The following is a 13,330-nucleotide window of genomic DNA, read 5'->3' as shown; positions in this document are numbered from 1 at the left end:
CACAACGAAGCACTGATGACATGTTCCTTCATCACCATCAACACACACACACACACACACACACACACACACACACACACACACACACACACACACACACACACACACACCTCCTGCTGCCAGAAACACTCACTAAAGCAACAAAGGTGGATTCATCCGCCGCAGAAAATAGTCCCCAACAAAAACACTGCTTCCTTCTGACTGAGCAACATTTTTTGCTAAAAACTACAACGTTCAGCTGTTTTAGGAAATCAAAAAGTCTTTTATAACATTAAACTACAGATCTGTGATTTGCATCTTTAGTGGGATTTGATGGGCTCGGGTTAACACCTGGTTCTGGACTTTTCCTTTAAACTAAGCTTTTTGCTACTTTTGCTTTTTCACATTTTATTAATTTTTTACCACAATTGAACAACTGAAATAACATTTAAATAAAAAAATGTCATAAGTTTTCTTTTAATTTCTCTCACAATCACACACACGTCTCACCTTTATGGTCGCCGCCTTCTCCGAACAGGTCAGCGGAGCTGATGGAGGTGCTTCCAGACATTCCCTCCAGTCTCGTCTTCGCCTCATACTGCCAGAATAAGAAAGTCAACACTCGGGTTATAACACGACACTGTTTCACAAATAAAATCTCTTTCCAGGATCCATCTCTCTAAATAGACAGATTCCAAAATTACAAAGTTTAATTTGAGCTTGAAGTGGTTCTAGTGCTTAGTTATTGTTTTAAAGCGGTTTCTCACCTCGGCGCTGCTCTCTCGACCGAAGAACATGTCTGAAGAAATGGCCTTTGCGTTAGCGAACTTCTGCCGGGCCTCGCTGGACTCCGACACCGGAGCAGAAACATCAGCTTTCCTTCTGCTGGGAAGTCTGGATGAAACACAAACAGCACACATCACAACCGTCACAACTTTATTTTGATTTTTTAAGAATAAAAGACATCAGACAGGAAGTGATCACCATACCTCTCTCCTATTGGCTGAATACTAGAGATGGTGACCTCCTCTTTGGGGTCGTCTTTCTCCAGAGCCCAGGAGGTGGTGAAGGAGGCGGTCCCTCCATCAGTGTCCCACCGGGATCCAAAACTGTCTCCCACTGTAAACGGGTTGTCCTTATACCTGGAAACCACAGAGGACAGACGTCGCTGCTTTAATATCTGTGAACTCGGCTTCTTCTACTCTAGAATATAAAAACAGCCGAACAGCTTCACTGATCTCAGCTGGTTGAAGCAGATAAATGATGTAACACATGTTTTTGGAAAAAGACTTTTTGAAGACAGAGTAGAAGCTTTTTTCTCTTGTAATATGAAATATTTACATCAATTAATCCCACGTTAATGTAGCTTGTTACTCAGTTTCAATCTCTTCTGTCAGGTTTTTGGAAGCGGTCGAAATTATGTTTAATTGTTTATTGTTCTTGATGGTTTGACAAGTTTGAATTTATTTCCTTCGTTTGATTATGCAGCAATTTTTCTCAAAAATTGTGATCCAACCTGCGATGTTTTATGTTCTCTTATTGCAGTAAAATTGTGGGAATTGGGGAAAAATTGCAAACAAAAGGAAAATAATGTGATATTTTGAAAACTACTACCAATGAAGAGTCATATGCTATCACTTCCTTGGATAAAAAACATAACATATACAACCATATTTCAGTGCTATTTTAATGTAATTTAATGTATTTTACTGTATTTTCTGAACTTTTGTTAGCAGGTGAAATTTGTCCATCATCACCTGAATGTGCTGCGATGAATCCAAGAGTCATATACTATCACTTCCTTGGATAAAAAGCATAACGTATATCACAGAAACGACTATATTTGTGCTAAATTTTTTTAAATGTATTTTCTGAACATGAGAGCCATGGGCTCAAAGACATATAAAGAAGACAATACTGTACTTGAGTTCAGCCTTTCCATTAGAGTTTCATTTCCAAAGTGTCCATTTTTATGTTGGAGGTAGATCATGTCCATCTTTACGTCAACTTGTATTCTTCTGACTAACTGAATCAAACCTCATTTAGGAACATTTGGGAATTGTTTTGCTCTGTTTGCAGGTGAGATTTATCCATCTTCCACCTGAACATGCTGCGATGACATAAAATCACCACGACATGAAATGTGACAACTGGTCCGAATCACAAGCGGTCTGTTGATTTGGACGTTTCATTGTAAAGTTGTGGTCATTTAGCAAAATTGCAATCTCTCGCAAATATCGCAGAGATTTCTTGATTTTATGTTTAATTATTGTGATCGCAACGGTTTCCTGGTGAGACTGAAGAACAAGTTAGACGAGGCTTCAGAAACTCCTGCAGGTTAAACTGAACTAAACAAACACAGACTCACTAGAAACAGACTGGAAGAAACTCACTAGCTTAGCAACATTAATGCTACAAACAACCCATAATGCAACACTCACTGTAGGAGTCGTGTTCCTTCCTCTGTTCTAAAAGAATATCTGATGTTGTGAACACATAACCGTCTTCTCCTTAAATATAAGACTGTTTCACATGTAATTTTCATATATTCAGGCCAATAAGGTAAGTAGATTTAATTTGAAGGAGTGTTTCACATACTTCGGGGGTCCAGAGGTGAAACCCGGCTCGTCAAACATGTCCAGTTTGGAGCGAGACGAGCTCTTTGCTCCCACAGGAGTTTCCTGCTCGATCACCTGCATCTCTGACATCACCGAGTGAGACACAGCGCTGAAACAGGAAGCACACACACAAGTTTAGAGACACAACAGACACTTTTATAACGATCAAACGCCTCAACTTTAATATGATAAAAAACTGCCACATATAAAGAATCCTGTATTAAGAAAACTGTAATTGTGCCAGATAACGAGACCTGATAACATGCGGTAACTGTTTGAGATCATTAGAGGTTCACAGGAAGACAATCCTCTCAGAATAACAACAACCGGATGTTCCTGTCGTGACGTTACCTCCTGTTTCCGAAGCCCATGCCCAGTCTCTCGGCCTGCTCCCTCTTCTTGCCTTCCAGGTTCTGAAGCTTCTTATCTTCCATCTTCCTGTCAATCTCCAGCTCTTTGTAGGCCAAACGCATCGAGGCCACACTGGTGGAGAAAGATGAACAAGTCTTGAATATTACACTCTTTCGTATTTCTAGTATAAGAGAGATAAAATCATTTATTTGGATGACGTACATGGATTCCTCGGCTTGTTTCTTGGCCTCGGCAGCCTGCTCCTCTCTCAGCTTCTCGGCCACTTGCGCCTGTTTCTCCACCTCTGAGAAACTCTTACTGCTCACCTTCTGGGCACCGAGACCTTTCTTTGCACCGAGCTGCATGAGGAGAAAATGTAGAACACAGATTAGTTACACCTGTTCATTTCCTGTTTAATGGCTTCATGCTGTCCGTCTGTTGTTCCATGTGAGCCAAAATGAGCATCAAGTAAAACAGCTTCCAAGATAAAAGGTTTGTAGTTTGGTGAAAAATATGACTTACTCCCTTTTTGGCAGCCATGGGCTTCTTTTTTCCAATGATGGAAGGTTTCACATCTGTAACACAAACAGACATCTGTTAATAAACTGCAAGTTTTATTTTTCCAACCTACCAGAACAATTTTTAAATTGCAGACCTGCAAAACCAAGCAAGAAAAAAAAAAAACACACCAGCTCAAGACAAAAACAAGTTAATATTGATAAAAAGGCTGAATGCAGAGATTCAGCACTGAGAGGAAAAACGTGGCTTTTTAAAATTGTGAATTCTCAAACTGCAACCCGTCAAATCATTACAGGCACGAAGCAAGGCGCTCAGTTAAAGTGGCGACCTCAAAGATCTGCGTTTCATTCTCTTTGGCGGCACCATGTGGCGTTAAGCAGTAATAGCAGGTGTGTTTTTGGACCTCACTCGACATCGCTCCCGTCACGGTAGTACGAGCCAAGCGGCAACCTCCGGGGCTGTAAAATGAAGCCAATGCGGAAGTGCCAAAAACTGCAGTTCCTTGAATGGCCACCTGAGGCTCCAAAAGCGAGTCAATCCCCATAGACCCCCATGTTAAAATGTCCAACTTTACAGCAGAAATAAACATGTTTACAGCCTGGTACAAAAAACGGTTTTGGTCTCTTCAGCTAATTTCTCCTTTCGTGACAACTGTAGGGGGGGGGGGTTGTGAAATTAACTCACCCGTTTAAGTTTTATTAAGCCGCTTCAAAACCAACGGGTGACGTCACGGTAACAACGTCCATATTTTTATACAGTCTATGAGTGCGAGCGAACTGAAGAGCGAGTCAGTTGCGTTAGCTCCGCCTACTCTCTCTGGCGGATAGACCACCGGCTGATGGGAAACGCGTCACCAACTGCGCCGCTTGTGATTTGAATGCATGGCGGGAAAGTCGCCACTGACACCTGGTTCGTAATAATCATGATACTAGGGCTGTAGTCAACCAAAGAAAATCTTGGTCAACTGAAATCGTACGTCGGGGAGGAGGGAAGGGGGTTGTAACGGGACAGAGTGCACAGTGAACTCGCGTTTCTCCGTTTTGCCTCTTCAGGTTAAGCTAACCTATTGTTGCTAACTTTGGAGCTAACCCTCTTCACTTTTCCAGCACTTGGGGAAACAACAGACGTGACTTTTTAGCATTTATTAACTGACACACTGTAGTCTGTACTGTACATTTACTGCCAGACTGACAACTTACCGCTAACCTTTTCCTCTGCTCCGCTCGCATCCGCCTTCACTTTCCTGCCGCTCTTTCCCACTCGCTACGCAAACATACTAAGCACTGCCCTGTTCCTAAACGGAACCGATATTTAGCGTTATTTTTGGCATTAAAAAATATCTTTTGGCCTGGCGGGGTTTCGTTGATATTATAACAGGAGAAACGCTGATACAGTAAACGTTGAGTACAGTTAGACCCGACAGTCTCCATTAGGTTGGACGAGTTCAAAGTTGTGGAAACAGCGGGGGTGTTTTGAATACACCCCCTTTTTCACAGGTAATTTGTTAGTCTGTCCCTCCCGCCGCAGGAAATAATGGATTACTCCTGGAAGGCTACTGATGTAGCACTTTTCTCCTTATGAAAGTAACACGGAGATTATTCGACCAATGAGAATTTAGTCGGACAAGAGCATATAGTACAACTAGTCGACCAGCAGACTACAGCCCTACATAATACTGCAAATGTAAAAGCTTTCATCAGCAGGTCATAGGTTCAGTCACCACTGTGTGACTTAACAGACATTTATTTAAATGAGATTATATCTTTCAGGATGTGTAAGCCGCCGGTGCACCGCAGCATTTAAAACTGATCTTTTGACCTCACCACTGACTAAACTGCTTCACACCTTCTGCACGACAGCAAAGACAAAAACTCTCATGACACCGATGTTAGTCAGTCGGTTTGATCTCAGAAGAATGTTTGTCATGATTAAATTAACAAATTGAGAGAAGGGCTAGGAACTGAAACTACTGACGCTTTAGGAAACTATTCATGTTTCAGGATGCCAGACTCGAAGTATACCATTGTTAGACTCAAACCTTTGATCCCATTCGCCAGTTCCCTTCCAAGTTATGATGCCATAATGTCAACATGTTTCATCAGAAGCGCTAGCAGCAAAAATACCAGTACTCATCCCCGCTGATTACCTGGAGGAGGTATGTACTTTGACTGCTTTTACACAATGCAGTGGCCTTGGTTAAACCAGCATTCAGCGTGTCAAAGAGTTGAACAGCAGGCGCTCACCAGAAATAGTACCAGAAAAATTCCATTGCGTGATAAGAGCTAAGAGAGGTGAGAACGGGAGGCGGCTTATGAGGTGTCAATCAAGCAACACAACCATGCGTCTGAGGCAGAACCAGCCAGCGCAAAACAGCAACTATACCCGCTCTAATCACCTTGAAGTGTCCATCCTTCCTGTGATGACAAACGCATGGAGTCCTCTACAGGACAGGACATACCAGCAACACCATCATATCCCAAAAACACAAAAAAAAAGCAGATTTCACATGAGAAAAATGCTCTTTTTAAATAAGCTTTGAGCCCGATTAAGACTAACAAATACCCTGCTGGATGGATCTGTGTCCCCAGGATTGAGTATCTTGCAAATAAAAAGTGAGATTTATTATTTTCACAGGTGTAGAGAAGAAGAAAACTATGAACTATGCTTCTCAGGCCTTCGTGATTGTTCATCAGATCATTTTGACCTCAGTCCTCTGCGGGTGAAAAGTTGTCAATCATGTCAACAATGAATGAAAGAAAAAATTATTAATAAGCAAGGAGTGGAGCAGGTTCTTTTTAATTACAACACTGCAGCTGCAAACAATTTAGTCCGTGTAACTATACAAAAGATCCAATGATCTAAAAATAGAAAAGAGAAGAGAGAGATATGAAGTTGCAGAGCAGGACTGAGTCAAGTATGTTCCCAGTTGAATAAGCAAAAATGTCAAACATGAGAAGGGAAATTGGCGATGACAATGCTGAGGTTATGAAAGAGCCGGGCTTGTGACGCTCGCTGCCTTTCGCTCACGGAGGCCTGATTAAAGAGAACAGACTCACCGATGGAGGCTTTGGGTGATGTGCTCAGACCGTCGATGCTCGGCCCTTCCTCCGGCTCTGCAAACAAAAAGATTATAGATGAAACAGCTGAAATAACACAAGCACATACTCCCACAGATCATCCAAATCAAGTGTCACATCCAGCTGATAATTAAATATAGTCTAGAGTTACAGAACAGGTGAATCTTTATTTTCAAAGACAGTGGAGTCAATTCAACTCGCTGAATGTTTGAAAGTGATTTATGGTGACACTTTCAGCAGGTTGTGGAATCACAAGAGATTAAAAACAAGAATCTGTGCAGCAGACGCCAAGATAAACAGAAACATAGCAAGAGTCAGACCCTTCCTTACTTTAGTAGATGCACAAGAAACTCACTCATGCCTTTATTATATATATAGATTATTGTAATGCATTTTATACTGGTTTACCAAATAAAACCATTGATCGGCTGCAACTCGTTAGGAAAAAAGGGAACGTTTTACACCAGTATTAGAGTCATCGCACTGGCTACCTGTAACACTGAGGATAGATTTTAAAGTTCTTTTTATTTGTTTTTAAAGCCCAAAAAAGGTCTCTAGCAGCTTCATATCTCTCAGATTGATCGTCAGAATACGTGCCAAACCGTTCGCTTAACGCCAGCTTGTTAAATGTGCCACAAACAAAATGCAAAAAAGTTAAGATGAGGAAACTTTTTGCAGCTACGCACCAAAGATCTGAAACTTCCACCACATATTAGACAAGAAGCAGCTCAAAACGTATTTTTACTGTTATCAGCTGTTTTTTGTTTTTTTAACTACCTGTTTTATCTTCCGTATCTCATGCTTTTACCTCTTTTTATCTTCTTACCTCTTTTAATCACCGTATTTTTTATTGTTTACTGTATTTCTTTCTCTTAATATTCTTAAATATCTGTTTGTTTGTTTCTCTTTCTGTAAAGCACTTTGAGCTGTATTTTATGTTATGAAAGATGCTAATAAATAAAGTTTTATTATTATGTTAAACCCCCCCAAAATACTGGATCCTACATTTCCCATGATGCAACAGACAGCATCTTTTCATTAGACGAGGGCTGCAACTAATGATTATTCTTATTATCGATTAACTGTTTTGTCTATAAGATGTTAAAAAATAAATAAAATAAAAAATGTCCGTCCTGAGTTCTTATTCTCATGGTGACGTCTTCAAATGTCTTGTTTGGTTTTGATCGACAGTCCAACATCCAAAGAAATTCAGTTTACACTCATTAAGACACAGAAAAGATTAAAACCTTCACATTTAAAAAGCAGCAACCATCAAATATTTGTCATTTTTGCTTAAAAAAAAAGCCAAATAAAACTCAACACCCACAATTTGTAATACAGGCTTTCTGATCTAAATGACATCACTATGACATCATTATTTTCTCAGACTTAAGGCTCCGTCCAGTCTCATTAAAGACACGATACTGTTGTTAGAGGCTCAGTAATACTCCTCAGGATGAGTGAACTGACCCTTTAAAATGAGTCAGACAGGTTAGATTATGACGTTCAGACTGATATGTTGTACTAACGGTTGTCATCTTGGCTTTTGGCCGTTGTGTCCGTCAGCTGTGGGACGACAGCGGCTCCGTTCTGCTCCGGCTCGGAGGGCGGCGCCATGCTCCAGTCGTTAGCAGGCTGAAAACATTAAAAAAAAATCAAGTTCTTTATATGTTCAGATTACTTACAAAGCCACATATGTTTCTATCATTTTATATTTTAGAATTCCTCAAAAGCTTCAGATTCAACAATTAATATTGTTCTGATTTTTCAACAATGTTTTACAGGCTGCATTTTTATATATTTGAGGTTTATTAAACATATTTTGTTACATTTGTGTTGTTGTTTATAGTGTCACTGATACCAATTCTATTTCTATTTTCAAATATATATTTTATTATTAGAAAAATGTTCTTTTTCAACTGTAAATCAGTTCAGATCATGTGATTCTTATCAAAAATGTTTTTTTAATGTTATAAATTAACATTAGATCAGATATAGTTATCAGATTGTTTTTTTTTTAACTCCAACCAACCAAAATATTCACGTTCCTGATGAGGAGAAACTACATTTATTATAATAAACTTATTTATTAAAAGGTAGCAGCAGGACAGAACATACCTGTGTATGTTCTGCAAAGAAGTCTGTCTCTTTCTTCTCAGGAGCAGCGGGAGTACCTGCCGCCGCGGAGGAGTCGATCCACAGCTGCAATGAGGAAAATGTTTGTTATTATTAAAAGCATTCAAGCTATTTCATTAAAAAACAAACACACACAGGTAACAAACGAGTTCACAGGTTATTTTTTTGGCATATTGCCTGCGATGTGATTAGTACACACCCTGTGGACTCTGATCTGGATGCTAACATGGTTCAGACACTGATTATTGCTTTACCACTCTTATGTAATATGTCAATAAGCCACAGGACACCGCTGAACACGACTGTCGTATCTCTGAGATACTAAATTACATAAAAATTATTCAACCAATAAATCAGATTGCGAGCAGATATCAGGTAACAGACTGTAAGAGCTGTTAAGTCACATAATATCTGAGAATAATTAGTTTTATATGTAATATTTTAGATCAGATAAGTTGTCTCTCGGTTTATATAAACCTCCAGAGATGACTGTATGTGTTCCCAATTTTTTTTTTTAGGATTATTTCAGGGCTTTTGTGCTTTATTTGACAGACACAGAGAGGATAACGGGGGGGGGGGGGGAGATGTGTGTGTGTGTGTAATAAAGATACAGGTATCTTAGTACGTGCACACGTTGTACTGAACATTACAGGGTCAAGTGAGGGTTCATCAAGTGTAGCTGATTATACTGATGTGTTATTTCTCCAGAGAGGAGAAGCCGAATTAAAATCATTTAAGACTGAAAATGTATTTATTAGAGCTGAAAGTGAAGTTTTATGATGATTGGAAGCACGCAATAAACAAAAAAAAGGCAACAGCACTAAAGTTTGATCCACAGACCTGTCAGTCCACTACAGAAAAATACAGCCTACGATGAAAATGAAAACGTCTCATCCCCCGAGCTGTTTCTACTTGACTGATACTCACATCTGTGCCATATTTGGACAACGCGGTATTCGCTTGCTGCCGGATCTTCTCTCTGTACATCTGGGCCGCGCGACTGTTATACTTGGCGTTGGTGTCGTTTGTGGAGCAGCCGTGCTGGCGGAAGAACGCCGTCTTCAGACAAGGAGGAGAAGGAGGAAGTTATTGCATCACATCAGAAACCACAGAGATGAACCAAACCTTAACTTTAACCCATAAATATTGTTTTTAATTCAGTTCAGGCCTCAGCTCTGTTCTGACTTACCGCGTTGGCGTTGCCTCCGACCTGCATACATCTGAGCTGAAACCAGTTCCAGTTGGAGTCTAACTCAGTGGATCTGAAGGAGGGGGAAAAGGAAAGTCAGCAATCTCCAGTATGACAAGTAATCGTTGCACTACTGGTCACTGTGTCATTCACAAGGAAAAACTCTACGCTGCTCAAACGCCACGTTCCTCTAATTTCTGCTGGTAGCACACATGCATCCGCTGTACCCGGCAATTAGAGAGACTGTTTTTTTTTCTCTCTCAGGCTGCTCAACCACTCACTAAAACAAGAAGTACGAACCATAATAATGACTCAGAATTAAAAAAAACAGTGAAAGTGGAAGTGCATGATACTGGTCGGCAGTCTAAAAAAAATCTGAGTTCTAAGTCTAAAAATCTTAATTAAATCACTGATAAACCAACACGTCTTCATCAGGGTATGAGGTGCCATGACAACAGGTGTCCAATTTAAAACTCTTCCAGGTGGTCATGTGATTAGGTCACATGGTGTGTTAATTCTGCCCCTTGAAGAGACCACATAATAAGAGACATAACAATAAGAACAACAAAAAACACACGCAAACATAAACTATAACAACCTCACATGTGTAAAGGCAGAAAGGAAAAGAGTCGATATTCAATCACAAATCAATAGTGTGTAATTTAAGGACAATCTGACAGTGATAAAACACTAGTGTGAGTTAACTCTAATAGTGTCCTACAATGTGAAAATACCCTCAATAGTCAAAAAACAAGTGGTCAAAGCTCATAATTACAACAACAATAGTATTCAGTACTAACAGGAGGGTGTGATGATGGTTCAACAGTATAGTATGAACATCACAGTATAGAACAGCAGCACAGTGTTCCTCATGAAACACAGTGTAGAAGTCTATTTCCTCGTTTAGGTCTAGAAAGGAAGTGGCCCTGACTTTATCAATCCAAAAAGTCTCCCGTTGAAGGAGATGTTTGTCGCCTCCACCTGCATTATTCAGAGTGACCTCGATGGCCGTGGCGTTCAAAGTGGGGTTGTGTTGGTCCTAATATCCCACAGCTTACGTTTTTTTTTTTTTTTTTATAACTTACAGAGTGCCTCAGATTCTTTCTAGACCGCCAATCGAAACCACAAACTACCAACACTATTGTTTTTTTACCCGGTGCAGCACACACCCATTGTTTTTTTCTCTTCATGATAATGACTGTTGAAAGCTATGAGTTATTATTATTATTATTGTTGTTGTTGTTGTTGTTGTGAAGCCCACCTGATGAAGCTGAGGTGCACGCCCAGGGAGCGGTGGATGCCAGAGCAGTCGATGCACAGGAACACACCGTATGGAATACTTGCCCAGCTGGGGTTCTTGGCCGCGCAGTCAAAACATGCCTGTAAAGAAACAAAAAGTCCATGTGAAGCACTATGAGATACTATAAGCACGCAACATCGGAATGGTAATTACACTGCTGTGAAGCAGCATGACGAACATGCGACAACAACAACATGTCTGAGACGTGATGATGTACGTGCCTGTTCTAGCACCCTTATGCAAAACCAACCTATTTTATTTCATAAAGGAAAATGTGAGCAAATAGTAAAAATATCATTTTATAGAGACCATGAAGACGTGTTCAGACGTCTTGTTTTGTCCGACCAACAGTCAAAAATACAAATATATTGAGTTTAGTATGATGTATGATACAGAAAAGCTTCATATTCTCACATTTGAGAAGCTGCAACCAGCAAATATTTGTCTCTTTAGTCCTTAAAAAATGACTAAATAGTTGCCAATTCATTTTGCATCGATTGACTAATTGATCAATCACTGAAGCTCTGACAGAGATGCTTAATCTAAAGATTAATATATTCTTATGATTTACATGCAGTCACTTGCATGAATGACTCAGCTGGCATGTAAAAAATGTGGAAGTGAACAGAGGAAACAATAAGTACTGTATACATTAAACACCATTAGTCAGGAACACTATACCAGTAAAAATGTCTGAATATTGACAATAACAGTGAGTTAATCTATCTTCAACCATTTCGATAACCAATTCATCATTGCAGTCATTTGTCAAACAAAAACGGCCAAATCTGCTCTTGTTACAGCTTCTTCAATGTGAGGATTTAATATTTTTTTTTACATTATCTTTTGAATCTTGAACCAACAATCAAAACCAGACATTTGTAGGGCATCATGGGCAAGAGATTGAAAACAGGAACAAGAAAGTGAAGGACTCATTACATCATTCTGGGTTTTTCTTTAAGACTTTAGTGTCAAACAAAAGGCTGCCGGTCTAATTCACACTGTGTCATATAGACCAGAATCACAATCTGTTTATTAGACAAGTATGAAGCATATAAAGAATGTGTCTTTGCATTTACTCCAACAATCACAACATAGAAGAATAAAAAATGGAACAAAAGATAATAATAGTAATGACTTGAAATGGGATATAACACTTGAAATGAAATATGGACTCTACTATGGACAAAGAAATAAAGTGCATGACATATAAGAAGGTGACGCGTGCAAAAATTAAACGTGACATGTGCAATAAATAACTAAATTATGTAACAGTGTGTGTGTGTGTGTATATATGTAGATTTGTTGCTGTTGTTTATTTGACTTTATTTTTTCTCTGAAGTGTGTGTTCTGTGTCTGGTTGGCACACTTCTGTTCATATAGGTTATCTGAAAGAAAACCTCATAAAAAAGTAAATAAAAACATATGTATGTAACAGTGCACTACCATTTACACTGTAAAGTCCAGTTTGATTAAATATATGTGGAAAAATCATTTACTATAAGGTTTCTTTGAGGCCAACACAGTAAAAAAAGGAAAATTAAACACTAAACATATTATAAATCTGAATATAAAACTCAACATAAGGCAGCAACCCTGTCAAATCTCATCAACACCAAACACTGTTAGCATGAGCGACACATACAGATAAACGTTTCCACTTCACATGTAGCTGTAACATTGAAGTATTTTATGTGTTTATCTTATAAACATGTAGAGTTTAACGACACTCATTTAACCAATAAACACATCATCCTTCTAGCTCGGTATAGCTTTAGCGGTGAGCCGCCTCGGCGTACACAAATCGTATACGTGGCCTTTATGTTTGACCGGTTTACCAGCAGGCTAGTAGCCTTTAGCTCCTGTTAGCTGAACGACTGTGTAGCCGAGTTAAGCTAAACTGAGCTAAGCTAAGCTAGGAGACAGTTCCGGACAAATGAAGCCAACGGGACGGCTGCCAGTAAAATCCCCCGTTAACAGAAACATACACACGGACGGCGGCGGCGTCTTATTCCGTTACCTTGTTTGTAGGGATGGATCTTAGCCTCTTGAAAATGGTCAGAATTTCAGTCTTATTTGGTTCCGTAGCCATCTTGCCACTCTGACAATTTCCATATGCTGACGTCACTACGGGTCCTCCCGTGCCCAAAAGAAAAAAAAA

The 13,330-nt window shown here is 39.6% G+C and overlaps 1 protein-coding gene across 2 annotated transcripts in view; it reads right to left on the bottom strand.

The window, feature by feature from the left end:
* Nucleotides 1-13,330, bottom strand: part of arfgap2 (ADP-ribosylation factor GTPase activating protein 2) — a 16,804-nt gene extending 3,474 nt beyond the window's left edge. The window contains exons 1-15 of one of the 2 annotated variants that reach the window (XM_067600059.1): nucleotides 13,190-13,330; nucleotides 11,131-11,249; nucleotides 9,870-9,942; nucleotides 9,608-9,739; nucleotides 8,663-8,746; nucleotides 8,074-8,179; nucleotides 6,524-6,580; nucleotides 5,863-5,907; nucleotides 3,471-3,523; nucleotides 3,171-3,307; nucleotides 2,949-3,080; nucleotides 2,578-2,706; nucleotides 969-1,121; nucleotides 747-873; nucleotides 490-577 (exon numbers count right to left, since the gene is read on the bottom strand). In XM_067600059.1, coding sequence (XP_067456160.1) covers nucleotides 490-577; nucleotides 747-873; nucleotides 969-1,121; nucleotides 2,578-2,706; nucleotides 2,949-3,080; nucleotides 3,171-3,307; nucleotides 3,471-3,523; nucleotides 5,863-5,907; nucleotides 6,524-6,580; nucleotides 8,074-8,179; nucleotides 8,663-8,746; nucleotides 9,608-9,739; nucleotides 9,870-9,942; nucleotides 11,131-11,249; nucleotides 13,190-13,261 — 1,507 coding nt within the window. In that variant the 5' untranslated portion in view covers nucleotides 13,262-13,330. The remainder of the gene's footprint in view (nucleotides 1-489; nucleotides 578-746; nucleotides 874-968; nucleotides 1,122-2,577; nucleotides 2,707-2,948; nucleotides 3,081-3,170; nucleotides 3,308-3,470; nucleotides 3,524-5,862; nucleotides 5,908-6,523; nucleotides 6,581-8,073; nucleotides 8,180-8,662; nucleotides 8,747-9,607; nucleotides 9,740-9,869; nucleotides 9,943-11,130; nucleotides 11,250-13,189) is intronic. The other variant, XM_067600066.1, reaches the window with a different exon arrangement.

Source organism: Thunnus thynnus, chromosome 1 (assembly GCF_963924715.1).
Source record: "Thunnus thynnus chromosome 1, fThuThy2.1, whole genome shotgun sequence".
Classification (NCBI taxonomy): domain Eukaryota; kingdom Metazoa; phylum Chordata; class Actinopteri; order Scombriformes; family Scombridae; genus Thunnus; species Thunnus thynnus.
Note: the sequence above shows the minus strand (reverse complement) of the source record. Positions and strands in the feature narration are given on the sequence as shown.